The 25,291-nt window shown below is 40.9% G+C and overlaps 1 protein-coding gene across 1 annotated transcript in view; it reads right to left on the bottom strand.

The window, feature by feature from the left end:
- Positions 1-5: 5 nt before the first annotated feature.
- Positions 6-25,291, bottom strand: part of c4h1orf35 (chromosome 4 C1orf35 homolog) — a 37,124-nt gene continuing 11,838 nt past the window's right edge. Inside the window, exons 5-8 of the mRNA XM_020518956.2 lie at positions 13,656-13,728; positions 9,247-9,329; positions 3,963-4,088; positions 6-502 (exon numbers count right to left, since the gene is read on the bottom strand). Of these exons, the coding sequence (XP_020374545.2) occupies positions 400-502; positions 3,963-4,088; positions 9,247-9,329; positions 13,656-13,728 (385 nt within the window). The 3' untranslated portion in view covers positions 6-399. The remainder of the gene's footprint in view (positions 503-3,962; positions 4,089-9,246; positions 9,330-13,655; positions 13,729-25,291) is intronic.

Here is a 25,291-nt window from a genome sequence, read left to right as displayed (position 1 = left end):
CACAGTGGGGTAAAAATGACTTTTTAATTTTTTGAACTGATTATTCAAACTGTACATTACCATTTAAGTAAAAGCTCTCAGGCTCAGCTGTGCTGCTATTGAAGCAAATCGCTATGCCAATTGACACTGAACCAGGATGAAAACAATACTTTCATTTTCTGGTGATTGACCAATAGTGGCTAGAGAAATGATTGTTTTTAATTTGTTTCATTGTATGTGTGCATAAATATTTACACCTTGAGTGCTAAGCAGATTTGCACTGCTACAGATTTAAGACAAGTGAATATTGTATAAACACTTCACATCTGCAAACATGGTTTGCAAATCAAGTTCAATATTTGTTATGCCACTTAAGAGTCAAGCACTGATCTTCATTCTTTGCCTGCTAAATGTTGACCTTTACAGTGATCCAGGGTGATGATTAGAGGTTCCACTACCCCCAGAAGAATCCATGTTGTGCTGTTGTCTGTGTATCTTCTGTTCAGATGATGAATGGTACTTCCTGGAAAATCATGGAAGTGGAGTAGAGAGGAAGGTAGATTAGCAGTACTTCTGAATTTTTCCATTGTTACCCTATTCTAATAAAACTGCAAGACAATGCCAAGTGGTCAAACTACAACATTGTAATAATTTAACAAGGCAAGATAATGCATGGAGAGACTACATAGTTGCTCTCCATGAAAGTATGTATAAATAAAAGCAACAAGTTTCAACATAATCCTGTAAATCAAACAGAAACGTTGTTGGAAAAGCTGAGGTCTGGTAGCATTTACGGACAGACATCCAAGTCAGTTCTGAACAAGCATTATTTGATCTAAACATTAAACCTGATTTCTCTCTGCAGATGCTGCCAGACCTGTTGAGCTTTTGCAGCAATTTAGGTTTTTGTTTGAATATAATCCTTGAGGCTGTAGACGTGCTTGCCAAGCCAGTGGGTTTAGTTGCAAACGTTTCGTCACCCTGCTAGGTAACATCGTCTGTGTGCCTCCAGTGAAGCACCTGTGTTCTGTCCTGCTTGTTACTTATATGCCTGTTTGCTGGGGTGTTTTCCAGTTTTGTTTGTGGTTTGTACACAGGGTCTAATTCAAATGTGTTTGTTGATGGCATTCAGGCCTCCAGGAATTCCCTAGCATGTCTGTTTGGCTAGTGTGATTATTGATGCGTTGTCCCAGTCAAATTTTGTCCCTCCGTTTGGTGTATAGTGTGACAAGTGAGAATTGATAGTGACTCTTGGTGGCTAGTTGGTGTTCATTTATTCGTATAATCAGTTTTCTTCCAGTTTGATTTATGTAGTGTTTTTCAGTCCTTGCATGGTATTTTGTACATTCCCAAAACCAGCAAAAGTGGGGTAATCAAGTAAGCAGGAAACCCAGGACACCGCCATGAAACAACTTGAAGTGGGTTGTGAGGCACAGATCATCTTCAACGACAGCATATACAAACAAATCAACAGAACACCAACAGGATCCATAATATCAGGACTGATTACAGAAGCAATAATACAAAGGGAACGCTGTCAGTTTTAGCCTATTATACAACCCAAACTTTAGGTCCAATATGTAGATGATATCTTCGTGATTATTAAATGCACAAAACTAGAAGAAACCCAGACACAAACAATATCCTTACTAGGATAAAATTTATGAACTAAGAACAACAACCGACTACCCTTCCTGGACATAAAGGGTAGAATGCAAAAACAACAAGGTACTCCAGATGGACCAGGTGCTCAATTACACAACAACCACCCCAACACCTACAAACAGAACCAACACAGTGCAGCAACCCAGAACACTTAAACCGAGTCTTCAGAAGAAATGGATATCTGAAAAGCACAATCCACCATTACCTCCAAGACAGACCACAACAGGAAGACATGACCAGAATCACTAATTACCCTACCATACATCAAGTATGTGTCAGATGACCACAAGACTACTCAGACCCCTGGGTATCACAGTAGTCCACAAACCGACAAACATAAAAGATCCCATACCCAAAACCAGCAAAACTGGGGTAATATACAAAATGCCATGCAAGGACTGAGAAACACTAAATAGGCCAAACTGGAAGAAAGTTAACTATATGGATGCATAAATACCAAATAGCCACCAAGAAACATGACCAATTCTTGTGTCTCACTACGCACTGACAACACATCGATAATCTCAAGCCAAGCAAATGCTTGCCAGGGAATCCCTGGAGGCCTGGTATTCCAACTGGAACTCCATCAAACACATTAAATTAGACTGTGTACAAACCACCAAGAAACAAAACCAGCACACGGGCATATAAATAACAAGTGGGACAGAACACTGACACTTCAGCAAAGGTGCATTGATGATGTTACCAAGCAGGGTAACAATGTCTACAACCTCGTCTACAACCTCATCCACAACCCGAACTACAAATCTTATGCTATAAGTCCTTATTTGTTAAGATAGATCTCTACCTCTTTAATGTGTTGCTTCTAACTTGTATAATCAGTCATTCATGAAGATATCTTAAAGTGATCTAGTCCCACTGCTAGCATTTGGCCCATAATCTCTCTAAAGCCTTGCTATCCATATACCCATCTCTTGCAGCTCATTCCATGCACACACTACCCTCTGTAAAAATTACCGAGGTCCCTTTTCCTTCTTCCCTTAAACCTATGCTCTCTAGTTTTGGACCCTGGGGAAAAGACCTTGAGTATTCACCTTAATTATGCCCATCATGATTCTATTAACCTGTCATCCCTCAGCCTTGTTGAGAGGCTTTATGATAATGCATGTTTGCTGCAAAGTCATTATGATTGAGAAATTGGTTGAGCTAAGCCAAATTACTTAGACTAGTGATGGAAACATTCTTAATGCTATCAAGTGGCATATACGTGGCAATAGCTTGGATTCCATCAGGGACACCCAGTTCTAGATTTCATATCTTAACAGCAAATATGGCTAAAAAGGTGGAATTTAAGAGGTGAGACAACATTTGGTGCGTTTGACATCAAAGCATTTGAATGAGCGTGGCAAAGAAGCCTCAGAAAACTCCACAGTTTACAGTCAAGCCTAACGAGGCACACCTACAGATATTGAGGCCAAAGATAAGAGCTCTAAGACATCACTACAGTAGTTACTTAAGGATGGGACCTGGTCCCAATCGTTATCAGTTGCTTCAATGGGTTATGCTATGTTGAGCTCCATTGCAAAAGCAGATATTTTGGGTTTTTACAAGTTGTCTTTTATGATCAAACATCTTGTTCATATTATCTCAACCATTGGCTTCTCAGTGATTTTCATACACCAGATTGTTCAGCTGTGATAGGCAGAATGTTTTTTGGACACTCGTCAAACTAGCCATTTTACTCTGCTACCATATAGTAGTTACGAGTGGTACTGTCAATACAAAAACATGGTCCATATACCATAAATGAGCAGCAGTGATTAAACTAACATCCTGTAAAGTTCATAAGTTTAGAGGAGTAGAATTTTACGTATTTGATGCAGATTTCAGCAACTGTCCATTAGATTTTGGTGCCCAGTTTCAAAGGAGTCCCTCACCATTGCTAGTCTGACTGGTGGGATACTGCAGTAATCAGTACTGCTTGGAGGGGGAGCTCACAACAACATTTGGAACTTGGTTTAAATTCACAAGACCAAACACTTCCAGTGTTTACAGCGTAGGTTAGGTAGTGTAAACCTTATTATGTTTCAAACCAAACAACATGCCTCAGCATTAACTCTGCTATACTTAGCATGTCAGATTACGATTTAATAATGGATTTAAAGTGGTGTTGCCTTTTGTAAGCTGGTGAATTAACCTTGAACTGTTATGGCTGGTTAGAATGAGAATTATAGTTAATTTGGGAACTGCCAGCTTATTGCAACAGTGACACCTCCCCTCTCTTTCTACCCCCACATTTCAACAGTTCATCTCTTCTCCCCATTGCCCCTCTTGCACCACCCCCCAATTCCACTCGCCTGTCTCGATGGCTTGACGCCCGCGGTGATGACTTTGTTCGGCTCTTATGCTTTTTGCTCTTTTTTTCCTTTTTCTTCTTCTTCTTGCTGATTTTCTGTTTCTTGCGTCGTTTCTGGCCCTCAAACCTAGAGTTTGGGATCAACAGACTAGTTTAAAAAAAAATGTACTCAAGCTGTCATGCAGATCCCATCTGAAATTCAAACACCAGCCCAACCACAACCTCAGAACATTACTGTCTGTCTAACTAGGTACTGAATTCCTTCTTAAACAGTTATGTGAAAGCAAGCTTCATATCCTCAGCACACCGAGAGTACCTTAGAAGTCATCATTATAACCAACACTCCAGAGGCTTGTAGAGAGGTGTAGGCATCGCAGGAGCTAGGGTGCATTATTTCAACATCATGCCCTCCCTCTTTCACTACCCTTTGTTATTGTTGCATGTGAGTAGTACTTGTTTAATTATTTTAGTTGATTATTTGGGTAACGGTGTTGGATTTTTAAAAAGGGGCTGAGTTCTTCCCATGTAATAGTAGATTGAGGCAGTTTCAGTCTGCTCTTCTGCCTAGCTTAAAAATGGCCAAAGGTGCAGGCAGTGACTGCCGCCTTCTGTGTTATGTTCACGCCCTAGTGTCCTTGAAGAGGAGGCATACGGTGTCGACTAACACCCATGAAGCACAGAGGGCTCAGCATCATAATGGATTAAATGTCTTATATATGACCCAACACCATTTTAACTTAATCTTTCTCTTTCTTCACTTTTGTTGATGCATTGCTCCAGTAGGCAGTGCTTGTAACTTGCTATAACACAGTGTGGAGCTGGAGGAACACAGGCCAGGCAGCATCAGAGGAGCAGGAAAGCTGGCATTTTGGGTGGGGATGGGGAAGAGGGTGTGAAATAAGGAGAGAGGGGAGGGGTAGGGCTGAGGAAGGTAGGTGGGTGCACGTAGGGAGTGGTGGGAGAGAAGATGGACAGGTTGTCAGGTCAAGAAGGTGGGGATGAGACCGGGGGTGGGGAGATTTAGAAACTGGTGAAATCTACGTTTAGGCCATGGGGCTGTAGGCTCCTGAGGTGCTGCTCCTCCAGTTTGCAGGTGGCATCATTGTGACACTGGAGAATGCCCACTATGGGAGGGGGAGTTAAAATAGTTCACAACCAGAAACTGTTGTTGTTTGTTGTGAACAGAGAACAGAGCACAGATGCTCTACAAAACACAGTCTCCAAGCCTCCACTTGTTACTTCTGGATAAAAAAGGCTGCTAGAGGTTTCTTGAGGCACAGTGATAGTGTTCCTGTTTCTGAGCCAGGATACCTGCTCTAGAGGTTAAAGTGAAATGACTGAGTCACACTGCAGAATCATGAATTCGAGTTAATGACTGGTGCTTTTTGAATTAGAGCCATAGTGGATGAATGGTGGAGATTCACCCCAGTCATTTTCTTACAAAAAAAGCAAGGAATGGCTTCAGCTTTCATTACAAGGAAAAACAAAAAAAATTGTATTTCTGAAACTGTATGTTACAGACTTGGAGACTGAAGATTCTAATATGGTTTTTGGACAGTCTCCACAAAAAAAAATGTTGAAAGCCAACAAGGCAGTATCACTATTTGAATATTCATCATCTTAAACATATCAATCATGCAATTTGAGAGGTTATTAGAAGATGAATCATTTCAAGCTAAAAATTCAGGAGTGCTGTGATGTTTAAGGTATTAGATTATGCACTAATCTCCTGCACAGTCAGACTTTTGGTTTTGACAGATGTTCAATTTTGAGGTAACTATTCCCTTTGAACAAATGGCAGCTGCGCTAAAAATCTTGTAGGGAGACTATTGTTTTTGGCTACCTTTGCAGACATGTTGGAAGATCTGCGTTACAGAGAATGGAAGATTACAATTACTGACGCTCAAAATTGAAGGGCATCTAGTAGCAGGTGCCTGTAGAAGGATGAAATTGCTGAAAGACATTTAATAGATTTCCAAATCAAAGAAAAAAAAAGAATTTTGGTGATAGCTGACAACAAATCGCAGAAATCTACTGGAATTATTAATAGCTGTATCTTGTATGACTCCAGATATCAAAGGATAAGGTGTCAAATATTTGAAGCAATTCATGAAATGGATGGGTCTGAGGGTAAATATGACAACGATGAACAGAAAGAAAATAGTAGCTGCAAACTGAAGTCAGCCTAAAAGTATCATAGTTGCTGCCAATTCTGCTATACTAGATACTGATTGTATTTCTAGTGTGCAGTGTTAATTGACTGACGTGTTAATTGACTGACCTGTTATTTGGAAACTCTGAACAAAGCAAACAAAAATCAGCTGAAAGCACATGAAATCTCTGTCTGCTTTTGATACATGATAATAGTTCATCTCCATCTTTAAACAGTGGTTGTTCCCTGTGAAATTGCACAACCGCGTCATTTCAGAAACACTGATGCCAGCCAGTGACATACCATTACTGAGCTAAGTCTTCGATGGATGGGTGCATGAATAGGAAAGGTTTAGAGGGTTATGGACCAAATGATGGCAAATGGGACTAGGTCAGATTGGGATGTCTCGTCAGCACGGACAAGTTGGACCGAAGCCGAAGGGTCTACTTCCGTGCTGTATGACTCAAACTCCAGGAGATACAGGCCTGGCTTGTCTAGCCTTTCCTCATAGGCAATCCGCTTTTCCAGATATTAGTCTAGTAAAGTTTATCTAAACTAATTCCAAAGTATTAACATCTTTCTGAAAGTGCAATGGCCAGGACTATACATACTATTCATACAGACTTACCAATGCCAATTTTATTTTAAGTATAACTGAAGCATAACTTCCCTACTCTTGCGCTGAGTTCCCCTCACAATAAAACATAACATTCGATTAGTTTTCCTGATTATTTGCCATATCTGCACAGTAGCCTGTGATTCATGCAGAAATCTCTGCATCCTGTCACCATTTAGATAACAAGCTTCTTTCATCGTCTTTCTGCCGAAATGGACAATTTTGTACTTTGCCACATTACACTCCATTTGCCCACTCACTCTATATACCCCTCTGTAGGCTCCTTATGTCCTCTTCACAACTCATTTTCTTACTTATCTTTAATCAGCCAATTGAAGTACCATACCTTTACAATTTGTCTGATTTGGATGAGGGGATTAGAGTTTAGGCCCCAGCACTGACCCTTTTGGTACACATGACATCTTGCCAGCCTGAAAAAGATCCATTTCTTCCTGCTGTGCTTCCTGTTCACCAGCCAATGCTACCCTCTACACTATAAGCTTTTATCTTGATGTGGCACCTTATCAAATGCCTTCTGGAAATCTGGAGTACACCTACCAGTTCCTCTTTAACAGATGTTAAACTAAATTGGCCTGTAGTTTCCTGCTTTATGCCTCCCTCTCTTTTTGAATAAAAGAAATACATTAGCTATTTCCAATCTAAATGAACCTTCCCCGATGAGTTGGAAAGGAGTTGTGCAAAATTAAAACCAATGAATCAACTATCTCACTAGCGAGACCCCAAGATGAAATCCTTCAGGATCTGGGGATTCGTCAACTTGGTAATTACAATTTTCTTCAGTTTCTCCCTCCCTTTCAATTCCTGATTTACATCTATTTCCTGGATGATACTCGTCAGTCTTTACGACAGAGAATACAAAATATTTCCTCAATTCATCTGCTATCGTCCATTACCAATTCCCTCCAGATTCATTTTCTGCAAGACCAACACAAGATTGTTAACTCATTTCTTACAAATAGTTTGTTTAGATATTTTAAATACCTGCTTTTATATTTGTGACCAACTTTCTTTCCCTCCTTATTAATCTCTTAGTAATTCTTTGCTAATGTTTTATGATTGTCCAATCTTCTGACTTGCCACCTTCTTTGCATAATTATGTCTTTTCTTTGGAGATCGTTAGCTAACCACAGATGGTGGGTCCATTCCTTGATTTTTTTTTTATTTGTTAGAATACATCCATTATGTCTGTTCTGCATTTTCTGGAATATCCCCTGAAATGTTTGCCACTGCATATATATTAACCGAAGTACTTTAGCTACCTCTGCTTTCATGTCCTCATAACTGCTCTTGCTTAAACTTAAATTAGTCGTCTTGGACCCTCACTTTTCTCCCTTGAGATGTACGTAAAACTCAATCATACTATGGTTGCTGCTAACTACAATGAGGTAATTTATCTCATCTTATTTGTTAAAACCAAGTCTAGGCTGTTCTCTGGTTGGTGATATAACAGGCTGGTCTAAGAACTTGTGCCCAAAACATTCAGCAAAGTTCCTCATCTAGGCTACTTTCCCTCATCCGATTTTCCTAGTCTATATGTAGGTTAAAATCCCCCTATATTAATTGCTGTATTCTTTTGACAAGTTCCTATTATTTCTTGATCCTACCATGTGGTTACATTAGGAGGCCTGCATACAACTCCCACAAGTAACTTCTTGCCTTTATCATTCCTCATTTCTACCCAAGCTGCTTCTATATCCTGGTTTCCAAAACTTAGGGCATACCTCTCTATTGTGCTATTATCATCTTTAGGTTTGCCCTGAATTGTGATGGTCTGCTTGAGCTCCCACTTGCTGCTGCTTTGACACAGCAGCTGTACTGCCGATCTTAACAAGTTAATTAGTCATTTAGTTACATTATTCACTTATGTTGCTTTTTTATATTTTATATAATACTCACATTAGTTTTAGCCTTGGTAAAGTTAGAGAACAGAGTAGGCTGCAATCAAATAATAGATATTCACTCCGGATAAACAAGTGTGTGTGTCATGTCTGATGTTTGACTTGACCCTTCTGCCTTCAAATTCTCCCTTTCTACTACCAGCCAATGAATTCATAGACTTTGTGATGTCATTCTAATTTCTTCAGCAAGAACTGACCACAGGCCATTCTTCCCACTCTCAGACATTACAGGAAAGTCTTACGTTAATTGGCTGGTGAGGACTGCTACTTGGAGATGGAGTCTAAATAACTGCAAATTTAAAAAAAAACTATAAAAATATTCAGTATTAATATTCAGGAACAAGTGAATAGTTGCTTCCTAGTACAGAATTTGAATATTGGTAAACAAAAAGGGCATAGTGTCAAAGATTTTCATTACACACTAAGTCAGAATCACAAGAACACTAAACCTCAAAGAAATAACGATTCATATTGCACAAAGAGGTAAATGTTGAATGGTTGGCAAATAGCCTCTGACTGCTAGAAGCATTCCATACAGTGAAAATAAAAACAGTATTTGTGGCCACTGGTTAGCACCAGCTATCCCCAAACTACTCACTTTAGGGTCTCAGGCTCTCCACTCTGTGGCTCTGATTTCCGCTTCTGGCTTGATGACTTGCTGGTGTCATCAGATTTGTGGTGCTATAACAAGAGTGAAAGGGAACATCAGAATTTTGAAAATAAAACTGCAGATCCCTGACAATATACCGCCCGAGTGCCATGGAATCCTGCAAATCCAGCACAATACCAGTATTATGGACTGGACCGGACCACACCCCCATCGAAACATGTCAACGAGATAGACTAGACCCCAATTTTATCTTATTTTAAGATGCAATTCGATTGGTTAAACCATTAGGTTTGAAGGAAAATACACTATTCATTCACAATAGCTAAAATAAAGACAAAAGAAAAGAATTGGCTTAACAGTAACTCTGTCAAAATACTTAAAATGATAATAAACTACCCATTAACTGTTCCAATGCAGGAAAATTCAGTAACAGATTGTCTCATATGGAATTTTAGCAGGAAGAGAACCCAAGCTTTTAGCTGTAGCAAAAAAAAAAAGAGATGTAGCAGGTTTCACAACTCCAACAGCTACTGAAAGCTAAACTAAAAATCCTGGTTTTGTGGGAACTTGACCCCACCCAATCAGGCTGCTTCTATTGGTCCACCTTCTTAAAAGTTTTAAAAAATGGTACCCCAAGCTGTTACTTTATTGGCTTGAAGCAGCTGCTCGCCACTCTGTCTCAACCTCACTTCATGTATCAAAAGAGAACAAAATACACCTCTTAAAGCCATAGTATCATCACACCAGAGAGCCCCTGAATATATAGACATTGCCCAAGGAACTGCAGGAATATAATCAGCACAGTGCCAGGGAACTCTCCACCAGAATATGCCAGTTTGCCAGGGAATCCCCACCCAACCGAATATACCAGACTCATGCTGGGGAACATCATGTATAGATAGTACCCTAGAAACTGCAGGAATTTCTAAAGTCGCAGACAGGCAGGGTAGTGAAGAAGGCGTTTGCTAAGCTTGCCTTTATTGGTGAATACTTTGAGTATAGGAGTTGGGACGTCATGTACAGGACATTGTTTAAAGACATTTCAGAATGCTGCATTCAATTCTGGTCCCCTTGCTTTAGGAAAGATGTCGTTAAACTAGAAAGGGTTCAGAAAAGATTTAGGAGGATGTTGCCAGGGTTGGAGGGTTTGAGCAATAGGGAGACTGGGGCTATTTTCCCTGGAATGTCGGAGGCTGAGGGGTGATTTAAAGAAGTTTACAAAATCATGATGGACATGGATAGGGTGAATGGGTTTGGGTGTCCAAAACTCAAAGGCATAGGTTTAAGGTGAGAGGGGCAAGATTTAAAAGGGTCCTGAGGGGCAACTTTTTCACACAGAGGGTAGTGCATATGTGGAATGAGCTGCCAGAGGAAGAAGTGGAGGCTGGTACAATTACAACATTTAAAAGGCATCTGGACAGGTATATGAATAGCAAGGGTTTAGAGGGACATGGGTCAAATGACTAGATTTATTTAGGATATCTGGTCGGCATGGACGAATTGGACTCTGTTTCTGTGCTGCACAAGTCTATGACACTACTAGAGTTTTACCAGCATATTACTCAGAGAAGGGAGATGTGATAAAAGCTTTGATAAAAGTACCCTGCAAGAGAGGTTAACGTACAAAATTAGAGCACACGGGATTGGGGGGTAATATTGGATTGCAAATTGATTAGCAAACCAAAAAAGACGCTAGGAATAAATGAGTTTATTGCAAGTGGAAGGCAGTGACTAGCGGGGTACTACAGTGCTTTAGACCTAGTTATGCGAGATATAAAAGTTTTAATGATGGAATTGAATATAATATTTCATTCACGTTTGCCAGTAAAGCAAAAATAGGAGGAATTGAATGGTAAGGAGGATGTAAAAAAGCTTAAAGGCAATTTAGACAAGTTGAGAGATAAGCAAATGCCTGGTAGATGCAGTATGATATTGATAAGTGTGAAGTTATTCATTTTGGGAGGGAAATCGGAATGGCAGAGTCTAATTTAAATGGTGATAGATAGGGAAGTGTCAATGTACAAAAGATCTGGGTGAACACATGCACACTGTTGCAGCATGCAATTGGTCTTTATTGAAAAAGGATGAGTACAGATGCAAGAATGACTTAATGTAGCTATACAGGGACTTTGAGAGCCCACACCTGGAGTACTATGTACCGTTTTGGTCTCCTCACCTCAGAAGGGATAACTCAACTCTGCCAACAGAGTGCAGCAAAGGTTAACTTAGATTGCTGAAATGGCAGGAGTCATGTGAGGAGAGATTGGGTTGACTGGGCCTGCACTGGAGTTATGAGTCAGGTTATCATTGAAAATATAAAATTTTGGTAGGGTTGGACAGACAGGTTCTAGGGTGACGTTTCCTCTGTCTGGTAGGTTACAATCTCAGGACACAGGCTAGGCATTAAAGGTGGCAGGACAGGTAGAGATAGTTGTAAACTAGCCTCAGTATTCTAGGCTTCATAAAATAGGGGCATAGAGTACAACTGCAGGGAGGTTATGCCAAACCTATAAAGGGCAATGATTAGAAGTCAACTGGATAGTGTGAACATTTCTTTGTGCAACACTCTGTAAGACAGTTTGTGAACACACTAGACAGAGCACAGAAGAGGTTTACAAGAATGGTTCCAAGGATAAGAAATTTCAGTTATATGGGTAGGTTGGAGAAGGTGAAACTGCTTTTCTTGGCAAGAAGATTTGATTGTAGTTCTCAAAAGCATGAGGGGTCCAGACAGAGTATATAGGAATTTTTTCCTGCTTGTAAAAGATCAAGACAATGGTAAGTTTTGAAAAGTTTGCAAAAGCAGCAATTGCGAGGAGAGCAAACTCTTTTTCAGTGATCCAGGTTTGACTGCATTGCCTGGAAGTGTGGTGGTAGCAGGTTCAATTGAGACACTCAAGGAGGCAGTGGATAATTATTTAAATAGTAACAGAGTTATGGCAAAACAGCAGGAGATGGCACCAAATCAAAATGTTTAGACAGACAGTAGGCCAAATGGTCTCCTTCCACACCATAACAATTCCATGATTTAGGACCAAAATGAACAGAAATTTCTTCACACAGGACAGTAAATCGGTGTAATTCTACACCCCATATGTTATGAACACCAAGTCACTCAATACATTTGAGAGAGAGATGTCTAGGTACTAAAGATGTTGAAGGGTGTTGGGAGACAGAAGTATGATATTTAGATCAGGTAATCCTGTATCTCCTACAACGCAAACACAAGGCGTTCCAGAACTGGCAGCTCCACAAAAACCTCAAGTGAGAGGAAACAAGCCTATGGCAACTGAAAGCTGAGGTGCAAAATAAAAGAAGCTACGATCTAATGGACGATGGGCGGAAATAGCGCAGGAGATGCATCAAGTTGCTGACAGCACAATGTGCATGGCGTCATTAGCACAAACAATCTGAGTAGCCATGGACCTAGTCCACTGACAGCCCAACTCACTCCAAAAAGCAGTCAATGCCCACTGCAGCATGCATTTTGAGGACCTCCTCAACCAAGGAGCAGCCTTCGATACAAGTGATTTCGACACCATCCTGCAACACTTTGTCGCCATCTCAGTGCACTTCCAATTCACCACGCGGCCCAAAAAAGCCATCTGACCTCTAAAAACAACAAGACCTAAAATGTTGATGGAAACCCTGAAGCACCAAAATATGGCAAAGAGGCATGACATGACCACAACCTCATCGTCCTTGTCTGGAAGGAAGAGACTAAGCTGAGAGATCTCAGACACCCCGTAATTGTAACTATCTTCGGGAAAAGGAACATGTCCGACTCTGGAAATTAGAGGTATTTCCTTACTGTCTGCCACAGGAAAGATAGTCAGAATCCTCCTCAACCACCTCTTCCCAGTGCTGTAAAGTTCCTCCCAGGATCGCAATGCTGCTTCCAGCCAGCAAGAGGTACAATGGACATTATTGTTAATGTGTGACAAATCCAAGAAAACTGCAGCACCAACCTGTTATGTGGCCTTCTTCGATCTCGCAAAGGCCCTTGATGCTATTGACTGAGGAATTGTGGAATATCCTCCTCAAATTCAGCTGTCCACAGTCATGTGTCACCATTCTCCGCCTGCTTCACAATACCATGCAAACTATGATCCTTACCAAGAGAGCCACCACAGACCCAGTACGAGTGCAAATCGGGTCAACCAGAGGTACATCATCGCGCTAACACTCTTCGCCGTCTTCCTCACTGCAACACCATTTTCAATGTTTCTACTACCTCAATTTAACCTGTCCAACCTCAATATCATTCTTATGAATACGCACACTTCCAATGTCAATACGCCCCGAGGCCCAACCAAGATTCTGCAAACTTCTGCATAACTTTCTCATTGGTAACTCAGCCTCTTATCCCACTAAAAACTTAACTGAATGATGCCTACCGTAAAAACAGCCAGTCCAAGTTTAGCTGCCTCACGGTCCTCTCTAGTCAGCATCATTCTGGGAGCAGTGCCACTAGAAAGAAACAGGTTGGAACAGCTGGTTATCAGATGTTAGCTTACACTTGCTAGTTCCTTATTTTACCTTAAATAGTTTACCTATTTTCTTTCTGTTATCAATAAACTGGGCATAAATGACACAGGTAAACACCTTACTCTCCATTCGGCAGATCCCAGATCAAGGCCAATGTCACTCTTCATCTGCTGGAAGCGGACAAGTGACAGACACAAAGTGTTCCTCTGCAACACTCAAACAACAGTAACAACAAAATTCAAACATATTTGGAGATTGGAGAAAAGAGGGGAGAGGAGAAGAAATTAAGCTCTCAGCAGTGCCAGCTCATTCTCTTCATTAAAATGCTTACAAACCTCCATCTGGATGGATCTAACAGTTTCCCTCCTTCCTCACTGAGGTGAGATGAGGAAGATTTGCCAGCACCGTTGGAACAATATCCTCTCAAATATTCTATTTAAGAAAGCCAGTTGGCAAAAAATTTGTACAGCAGCCAATCTTTGCTCAGTATTAAGGGGAGGCAATGGTCTAGTGGTATTTTCACTGGATTGTTAATCCAGAGACCCAGATTATGTTCTGGGGACCTGTATTTGAATACCACCACAGCAGATGGTGGAATTTGAATTCAATAAAATATCTGGAATTAAGAATCTAATGATGACCATCAACCCATTGCCAATTGTCGGAAAAACCCATCCGGTTCACTAATGTCCTTTCGGGAAGAAAACTGCCATCCTTACCTGGTTTAGCCTACATGTGACTCCAGACCCACAGCAATGTGGTTGACTCTGAACTACCCTCTAGGCAATTAGAGATAGGCAATAAATGCTGCGTAGCCAGCGACGCCCTCATCCAGTGAATGAATAAAGAAAAAAAAAATCAACTTACACAGCAAAACATTACAAGTACATACCTTTTAACTCCCTCACACCCTGATGTCAATGCATTTTTCTTTTGAATCCAATTTAAATTAAAACAAATTAATCAAATTAACAAGTGATAGACTTTTAAAGGGGCACTGTAACATATCAGAACTTTAAGGGATAATTACAAAATTAAATTAAAATATTGTTTTAGAGACAGTGAGAAAGTGATAATATACACCAGCCCCTGTGGTGCCCACGGGTCAGGAGAAGTCTCGAACATATCAGTGGACACAATGTACTTGCTCCATGTCCTGTACCACTCATTCATGAATGTAACCGTAGAAGAAAAGAATATAATCAGACCCAAGTTTCTCTTTAGACTCTTATGAAAGCAAATGAACTAAATTAACCAAATTAAAAGCTGACAGTTCCTTAAAGGAACTTTGAAACAAAATTCAACATTCAATTTAAGCTTACAGAACACAAACTAAAATTGAATTGTGGGCTATGGTTAAAGGCTCAAAACATTTCCTCTCCAGGAACAACAGGACATTGATGTAACTACAGAAAACAGAAAAGTAGTCAAGTTTCAATTTCCTTCATACTCTTCTGAAAGATCAGATTAAAATAAACCAAATAAACAGTATCATGCCCTGGAAAGGGCCCTGCAACAAAAACAAAACTCTTAAGGAAAACATCAATTGAATTTACTTCTGGAGTGATAATACATCTAATGCACTGCAGCCCCCATGGTGTCCATCAGTTGTGATGTGCCAGGAACTCCTTTAATCTGCCTGCCCCTCTGCACACTGGATGACCAAAGAACAGGACTATGAGACCGAAGTTTAAGCAAAAATTAAGTGAAGGCACCTTCAAATAATGAACATGACTTTGTAAAAAAGTGCACAAGCATGTACACAGGGAACACTGACTTCACACTGTCACACAAAATACAGGCGATCTGGGAGTCCATAAATCATCTTAACTGCCCATTACGAGGGACTGGTATGTGCAATACACTCCATACCAAATTCAAGTTTCTCTATATATACAATCCAGGTGGGTGAGACTTGAATTTAGGCCTTCTGACCTAGAAACATTATCACTGCACCATGTGACCCCTTTTTAAGATTAATTTACTTGCACAACCACTGATGTGCTATGCTCGGGAAACCATAAATGCTGTAGCAAAGTGGACTGGTGCATATATGCTGTAGTGTGGAGCTACAGATATTGATGGTGGAGACTCCAACATTTTCCATTACCAGGCTGACCACAAATTTCTCCCACTGTCTGGCATTGGCATATGTTGGAAGGATTTGCAAGTTGATACTCAACCTGTTTATGTTCAACCACATTATGGATGCACTTCTTGCAATTTATATTAATGAATTAAATGAGGGGAAGAAAGGTATTATGGCTAAATTTGCAGATAACACAAAGATAGGTAGGAAAAAGTGCAATGAAGATGATATAACAAGGATGCAGACTGATATCGATAGGTTAAGTGAGTGAGCAAACGAACAGTCAGCCAGTAGATTATAATGTGAGAAAATATAAAGTTGGTTACTTTAGGAAGAACAGTCACTGACTACAGAATTCCGAGATACAATTGGACCTAGGTGTTCTAGTTCATGAGTTTAAACAAAAAGGTTTGTATGCAGGCACAGCAAGTGATTAAGGTTAACAGAGCGCTATCTTTTATTACAAGAAGTAGTGAGTATAAAAGGAAGGATGCTATACTTTAGTATTACACAGGGACATTGGTGAGATCACATCTTGAATACTGTTTGCAGTTTTAGCCTCCATATTCAAGGAAGGATCCAAATGCATTGGAGGCAGTTTACAGGAGTGTTACTATATCAAAACCAGGAACATTTCATTATGAAAATTTGGATCGGCTGGAGTTTAGAAGAGTGAGTCTTCTGAACAATTCTGACACTGGATTTCGAAAAGATGTTCACTTTTATGGGCGAGTCCAGATCTAGAAGACACTCTTAAAACTATTGCTCAACATTTTAGGACTCTCTTGTGTAACTTTGAAACTGTCAGAGGGTGGTGAATGTGAGGTCATCAAACAGTTTTAAATACAGCAGTAGATAGATTCTAGCTACTAAAAAAAGGTCATCATGGATAGATAGGAATGTGGAATTCAGAAAACAATTACACATTACACTCCTTACGCCAATTTCTTACCCACTCACCAAACTTCCTTATGTCCTCGTCACAATATACTTTTCTACTCATCTTTTTGTCCTTCCTATCTCTAAATTTAGCTACCATGACTTAATTCTCCTCATTTAAGTCACTGATATAAATTGTAAAAAGCGAATGCCCTTTTAGGATCCTACTTGTCACATCATGTCAATTAAGAAAATTTATGCACACACTATTTTCTGCCAACCAATCCTCCTGGGGTGCTACTATATTACTTTCTCTATCACAAAGGTGTGGCAGCTTGCCAGATGCCTTCTGGAAATTCAAGTATAATATGTTTACTAACAAAGATTTGGGGGCGGGGTAATTTGTATTGTTACAAAATGGCTTCATCAAATGAAGTAGTTAGCGAACCTGTACAAGGAGCCTACGAAAACCAAAAATTAAATCCAAAAATCAAAAATGTAGCCCTGAAGGACTCTCAAAAGGTGTCCCCCTTGAAAATAAAAATTGAACCCTACATGTGACATTATATAAACAGATCATAGAGTTATCAGTGTTTTGGGATATTTCTCCCTCAACCACATGAAACAGAGGTACAGTGATTCATCTTTGTGGGATCTTTCATGTGCCAAATGTATTTGCCATCATAAAACACAATTTGCTTTATTTGAAAATCATTAAAGCAGTGTCAATGATATGCTGCAATATGAATACAATAATAATTATACCCTACAAGTTTACAGAATCACTGATATAACAGGGAGTCAATCACCATGTTTCTGTCTGCTTTTCTCAAATATGCAGCCTGTTATAAGATATAGGTTCCCATGTCTTGTCTACACCCATTATACATAGCCATAGTTCCTGCTTTCAGCAATGAACCATCAGCAAACACATGGACTACGGCTTTGTGGATAGAGGATTACAATCAGACCCAGGATGTCTGTGCATGTTCCTTCCAATGAGAAAGCAACTAAAAAGTAGCAATGTTGCTGAGCTATCTCCTTCTAAAAGAAGGCAAAGCCCTAAAATGTGTCACCTCCATCACTGCCATGGCCAAGATCAGGCCAGTCACGTAACTTGTAATTTCATAGTGCCATTTAACATGACAAAACTTCCCAAGACACTTTTACAGCGTGTAGCAGGAAATACAATAGCAATAGGATGATATTAGGACAAGTGACCAAAAACTTTGAGATAGAGAGAGATGAAAGTTGAGAAACAGGGAGAGGATTTGGGGGTATTTTCAGAGATTAGGGCCTCAATGTACAGGCTCCAATAGGGAGGTAAAGGATAGGGAGGATTTAAATGAAAGAACTGGAAGAGTGGAGAAAGCACTTAGTCCAGTTAGAGAAGCGATAAAATTTAAAACATAATCTATTCTCTATTATACAGTGATATGAAAAAGCATACATTCCTCACACTCAATTACAAAACAAGAGAGAAAATAAAATCAAATCTAATCACAGATGGCAAAGCCTGGAAACCTCCTGAACGGTGGACAGTGATAGACATCAAGACAACATGGTCATTCTGGTGAAATAGACAGACATGTAATTGATGGAACTTATGACAGAAAAGTGTGAAGCGATACCTTTAGTTACGAAGCATTAGGTGAGGTAGCTTAAAATAAAGGAAAGGATTCCAAATTAGTTGCAGAGACATAGGGACCCAAGGGTATTGGCGCGCAAACTATTAAAAGTGGTAGGGCAGGTGAAAAAGCAATAAATAAACCATATGGCATCCTGGGATTTAGAAATAGGAGCAGAAGTAGGCCATTCTGCCCTTTGAGCCTAAACTATCATCCAAGAAGATTATGGTTGATCTGGTTGGGATCTCTACTACACCTTTTTCTGTCTGAGCCCTACAAGATTCAAAAATCTAAGATTTCCTTGACTAAATACATAACCCAGCCTCCAGAGTTTCCTGCAAAAGTGGATTCCACAGACTAAGAAGCTTCAGAGAAAAAAAATCCTCCTATCTCAGACTTAAAATTGAGATCTTTTTGTCTTAACCTGTGCCTCCTAGTTATAGTTTCCCCTGTCCTAGGGAACATCATCCTGGAATATTCCATATCCAGTTTCCTGAAGATCCAGGACAACAAGGTGCAGGGCTGGATGAACACAGCAGGCCAAGCAGCATCATAGGAGCAGAGAGGCTGACGTTTCGGGCCTAGACCCTTCATCAGAAAAGGGGGAGGGGAAGGGGGTTTTGAAATAAATAGGGAGAGAGTGGGAGGCGGATAGAAGAGGGATAGAGGAGAGGATAGGTGGAGAGGAAACAAACAGGTCGAAGAGGCGGGGATGGGGCCAGGAAAGGTGAGTGTAGGTAGGGAGTTAGGAAGGGGATAGGTCAGTCCAGGGAGGACGGACAGGTCAAGGGGGCGGGATGAGGTTGGTCGGTAGGAGATGGAGGTGCGGCTTGAGGTGGGAGGAGGGGATAGGTGGGAGGAAGAACAGGTTAGGGAGGCAGGGACGAGCTGGACTGGTTTTGGGATGCGGTGGGGGGAGGGGAGATTTTGAAACTTCACTGCTGGAACGCCCTCAACCGTGTCTCCCACATCTCCCGCAACTCATCCCTCACACCCCGTCCACGCAATAACAACCAAAAAAGAATCCCCCTCGTCCTCACGTACCACCCCACCAACCTCCGGATCCAACGCATCATCCTCCGACACTTCCGCCATCTGCAATCCGACCCCACCACCAAAGACATCTTTCCCTCCCCACCTTTATCTGCTTTCCGGAGGGACAACTCTCTCCGTGACTCCCTCGTCCGCTCCACACTCCCCTCCAGCTCCACCACACCCGGCACTTTTCCCTGCAACCGCAGGAAGTGCTACAGCTGCCCCCATACCTCCTCCCTCACCCCCATCCCAGGCCCCAAGAAGACTTTCCACATCAAGCAGATGTTCACCTGCACATCTGCCAATGTGGTATACTGCATCCGCTGTACCCGGTGTGGCTTCCTCTACATCGGGGAAACCAAGCGGAGACTCGGGGACCGCTTTGCAGAACACCTACGCTCGGTTCGCAACAAACAACTGCACCTCCCAGTCGCGAACCATTTCAACTCCCCCTCCCATTCCTCAGACGACATGTCCATCCTGGGCCTCCTGCAGTGCCACAACGATGCCACCCGAAGGTTGCAGGAACAGCAACTCATATTCCGCTTGGGAACCCTGCAGCCCAATGGTATCAATGTGGATTTCACAAGTTTCAAAATCTCCCCTCCCCCCACCGCATCCCAAAACCAGTCCAACTCGTCCCTGCCTCCCTAACCTGTTCTTCCTCCCACCTATCCCCTCCTCCCACCCCAAGCCGCACCTCCATCTCCTACCGACCAACCTCATCCCGCCCCCTTGACCTGTCCGTCCTCCCTGGACTGACCTATCCCCTTCCTAACTCCCTACCTACACTCACCTTTCCTGGCCCCATCCCCGCCTCTTCGACCTGTTTGTTTCTTCTCCACCTATCCTCTCCTCTATCCCTCTTCTATCCGCCTCCCACTCTCTCCCTATTTATTTCAAAACCCCCTTCCCCTCCCCCTTTTCTGATGAAGGGTCTAGGCCCGAAACGTCAGCCTCTCTGCTCCTATGATGCTGCTTGGCCTGCTGTGTTCATCCAGCCCTGCACCTTGTTGTCTCGGATTCTCCAGCATCTGCAGTTCCTACTATCCTGAAGATCCAGTATGTTTCAATAAGATTACCTTTCATTCTTCTAAACCCTAAACAACACCGGCTCATAAACCCATCTTTTCAGAATGAAGTCAAGTGAATCTGCTTTGAATGTAATTATCATAAAGGAGAACAAAGCTGTTCACAGTGTTCCAGCTATGGGCCCAACAGATGAAAGGTATAGAGTATAAATGCAAGGAAATGATCAATGAACACTTATAAGACTTTGTTTAACCTCAAGTGGAACAAGTGTCCAATTCTGGGCATCACACTGTAGAAATGACGAGAAGGCTTTAGAAAGGATGTAAAAAAATTTAACAATAGTGGTTTCAGGAATGAGGAACTCCAGTTTTGTAGATCAAAAGATCGATGAAAATAGGGTTTTCCTTATAGCGAGTGGAGTTGATTTCACAGATATGTTTGAAAGCATAAGGCATCCAGACAGGCAAAGAGAAATTTTTGATTGACAAAAAGGTCGAGAACAAGAGGATATCAAATTAAGGTGATTTGGAAAAGAAGCAAAAGAAGAAAAGCTTTTAAGGAAACAAGTGACTGGGATCTGGATTTCACTGCCACAGTGAGGTGCAAGCAGATTCAACTGAGACTTTCAAAGGGAAGTAGATTAAAAAAAACCTTATACTTTGCAAGGAAAGGGTGACCGTGGCTTTAGCTGAATTGCAGTTGCAGACAGCGAGCACAGACTCAAAGGGCTAAATGGTCACCTACACTTTAAACAATCAAAACCGTATTAAACAGCCCCTGATGGGGCATAATAGCCTCCTTCCTATACTGTAACTATTCTATGCTTTTATTGCCCTGAATAGCAGGCTTATTGATTTCAGGTTAATTGTTTGAAAACGAATTTCAAATCACCATCTGAAATTAGCAGGGTTGGGGAGTGAGATTTAAAGATCCCAAATCTTACTCACCCTCAATAAATCAGCTCTATGAGAAACAATGACTGAATATCAACATTACATTAGCTTAGTTCAGAAAAGCAAATCAGCAATGTAGGCCCACACAATCTGCTTTCTGAAATGTGTAATATTTCGGCATGACCAGCGAAAACTCCCACCCCACAGATAAGGAATACAAAAAGATATTGCAACCTGTTTTATGCCGCACCTGTGAAAGACTCTGATTGGGACACAGCTGGATGTAAATCTGGAGTCTGCCACAGAGGATTTTCCAGCAGAGGAAAGGAATGAACTTCTACAGCTGATTCTCCGAGTTACTCAAAAGGCGGAATTAGACGAGAGTTTGCAGCCTTAGAAAGAGGTGTTTCAGAAGTGAAATTATGGATAGTCAGATGGATAGAGCAGAAGGTAGGTTTCAGGGATATAAAGATATGCTCGAAGGTCCTAAGATCAGAGATAGAAGCAAAAGTACCCATCAAATTAGCTCTACCATTCAATGAGATCATGGATAATCTGATAATCTTTAACTCAACTTTCTTGCCTTTATCCCCCCTTGTCCTCAAATTTTCCCTCACTGATTAAATCTGTCGACGTCAGCCTTGACTATTGTTAACAACGCAGCCTCTACAGCCTTCTGTGAAGAATTATACAGACTTACTACTTCAGAGAAGTTCCTCCCCATCTCTGTCTTAGATGGGCGACCACTTACTTTGACATTAGGCCCTCTAGTTCTAGACTCTTCCACAAGTAGAAATAATCTCTCCACATCAATACTGTCAAGATAATTAATTAACTATTTATATTTCAACAAGATCACCTCTCATTATTCTAAACTCCAATTAGTACAGGCCTAACTTACCCCTCTCCAAGAAAATCCCTCCAGACCCAGAAACAACCTCGTGAACATTCTCTGCACTGCCTCCAATGCTAATATACTTTTCATTAGGTAAAAGGACCAAAACTATTCAGTTTTCTAGGTATGGTCCGAATAGTGCCTTGTAAAGCTTTAGCAAGACTTCCCTTTTTTTTTAAAAACTCCATTTCCTTTAAAATAGAGGCTAAAGGTCCATTTGCTTTCCCTATTACCAAGTGAAACTGAATGCTAACTTCGTGCTTTATACAAAAGGACTCCCAAATTCCTCTGAGCTGAAACTTTTTGCAGTCTTGTCATTTAAGTAATATTCAGATCCTCTTATCCTCTTGCCAAAGCACACAACCTCACACTTCCCCGCATTATATTTCATCCTCAAAGTTTTTACCTACTTGTTTGACTTGTCTATATCCCTCTGCAGACTCTATGTGTTATTGTCACCAGCCCTCCAACCTATTTCTGTCATCTGCAGACTTGGCAACAGTATATTCACTTCACTCATCCAAGTCACTAATATATATTGTAAATAATTGTACCCGCAATGATCCCTCTAGTAACTCCACAGGTTGCCATTGAAAACGTGTCCTGTATTCCAATTCCGTCTCCCAGTGATGAGCCATTCCTCTATCCATACTAGTATGTTTAGGCTCTTAAGTAACCTAATGTGCGGTTCAAACATCTTTCGGGAATACAAATACAACAAAATCCCCTTTATCTATCCTGCTTGTTAGCTCAAAGAATTCCAAATATTTGTCAGGTATGATTTCCCCTTCGGGTAGGCATGCTGACTTTGCTTGATTATATTAAGTATTTCTAAATTCTGCTATTACACCCTTCATAATAGATTCTAACATTTTCGCGATTAGAGATGTTAAGCTAACTGGCCAATAATTACCTGTTTTTGTCTCCCTCCCTTTCTGAATAAAGGTATTACACTGGCAGTTTTCCAATCCACTGGGCCTTGTCCAGAATTTAAGAATTCTTGCAAGGTTATGACTAGTATATCCATTATCTCCGCAGCTACTTCCTTTAAAATCCTAGGATAAAACCAAGCAAGTCAAAGGGAACTTATGATGCTGCTTCGCCTGCTGTGTTCATCCAGCTCTGCACCTTGTTGTCTCGGATTCTCCAGCATCTGCAGTTCCTACTAACTCTTTAGCCCCAGTAGTTTTCCTACTACTTTTTCCCTAGAGTTAGTTATTTTATTTATTTCCTCACCCCTCCCCAACTTTTGCCCCTTAATTATTCGATATTTTGGAATGCTATTAGTATCTTCTACCACGATTACAATGCATAGTATTTATTCATATCCTCTGTTAATTCATGGTTCCCCATTATTATTATTTCCTTATTATACATTTAAAAAAAAAGTGTGTCCATTTTTATAAATACTTGCTAGGTTATTTTCTCCATCTTTAGATTATTTTAGTCATTCATGTTGGTTTTAAGACTTCCCAATTCTCTGGCTTACTACCAAACTTTGCATTGTATGGTTTTTTTACTTTTAAATTTTATATATTTTCTAGTCAACCCTGTTCAGGGATATTATTACACAACCGTGGAGCAGGTGAACTTCAACGTAGATCACCTGGTCCAGAAGTAGGGGCATTAACAACTGTGCCACAGGCACCCTTTTATACTATCCTTAACTTCCTTGGTTAACCATGGTTGCTTTTATCCCCTTCCTGGAATCCTTTTTTCTCACTGAGATACATCTTTGCTAGAAATCATTAACTATCTGAAGTGTTTTCCATTATTCATCAACCGTTAAACTCATTTGGAGTCGTACAGTCAGAGATATACAGCACGGAAACCAACCCTTTGGTCCAACTCATCCATGCCGACCGAACAGGCTATATAAATCTAGTCCTATCTGCCAGCATTTGACTCATCCCTCTAAACCCTTCCTATTCAAAAACCTTTTAAATGTTGTAATTGTACCAGACTCCACCATATCCTGTGATAGGTCATTCCATACACACCACCCTCTGCATGAAATAGTTGCCTGTTATGTCCTTTCTACATCTTTCCCCTCTCACCTTAAACCAATGCCCTCTAGTTTTGGACTCCCATACCCCAGGGAAAAGTCCTTGCCTATTTACCCTATCCATGCCCCTTATTATTTTATAAACTTCTAAGGTCAACCCTCGGCCTCCAACACTCCAGGGAGGATAGCCCCAGCCTATTCAGCCTCTCCCTGTAGCTCACACCCTCCAATCCTGGAAACATTCCAGGTAACTCTGTGTTAGACAAGAGTTGTTACAATGAAATTAAGTTTAGCACAAATGTTTTCTATCCAAGTTTCTCACTCTCCAACTGAAGGTTGAATTCTATCATATCATGGCCACTGCTTTCTTGGGGAATCTTTTACTTTGGCAATTTATTAAACCTGCTTTATTATAGAATACCAGATTCAAAATAACCAAATCCCTAGTTGCATCCACAACGTATTAAAAACATAAAAAATAGGAGTTGGCTATCTGGTGCTTCAAAACTACTCAGCCATTCAATATGGATTATGGCTTATTGTTCAACTCAGCACACGTTCCATTTTCTCTCCACACCTTTTGATCCCTTCAGGCCAAAGAACTACATCTAGCCCCTAATTGAAAGCATTCAATGTTTTAGCCTCAACCACTTTGTGGCAGAGAATTCTGCAGGCTCATCAGTCTCTGCGTGAAGAATTTTCTTCTTGGAAACTGAGTACACTATGAAACTTGGAAAATAGGGCCAGGTTTGGTCCCTTCGAGCCTGCTCCGCAGTCAACGTGATCATGGATGATCATCCTACTTATTACCAACACTTCCTCTAAGCTGCATGGCACACCGAAATTAGCACGGACTTCAGCTCCGGAAGTCACTGCCACACTTTAAGGCCTCAGAGGTCGACATAGCCAGAATGAAAATTAGAGATAACACTGCTCAGTACCCCATGCCTGCTTTTGCCCATACCCTTTGACGCCTTTAGCCTCAAGAACTACATCTAACTCTTTCCTGAAAACATTTAATGTTTTGGCCTCAATTGCTTTCTATGGCAGAGAATTCCTCAGACTGACCACTCTCTGGGTGAAGAAATT

Source organism: Rhincodon typus, chromosome 4 (assembly GCF_021869965.1).
Source record: "Rhincodon typus isolate 14 chromosome 4, sRhiTyp1.1, whole genome shotgun sequence".
In the NCBI taxonomy this organism is placed as follows: Eukaryota; Metazoa; Chordata; class Chondrichthyes; order Orectolobiformes; family Rhincodontidae; genus Rhincodon; species Rhincodon typus.
The sequence above is the reverse complement of the archived record's forward strand: the minus strand, read 5'-3'. Positions and strand labels throughout refer to the sequence as shown.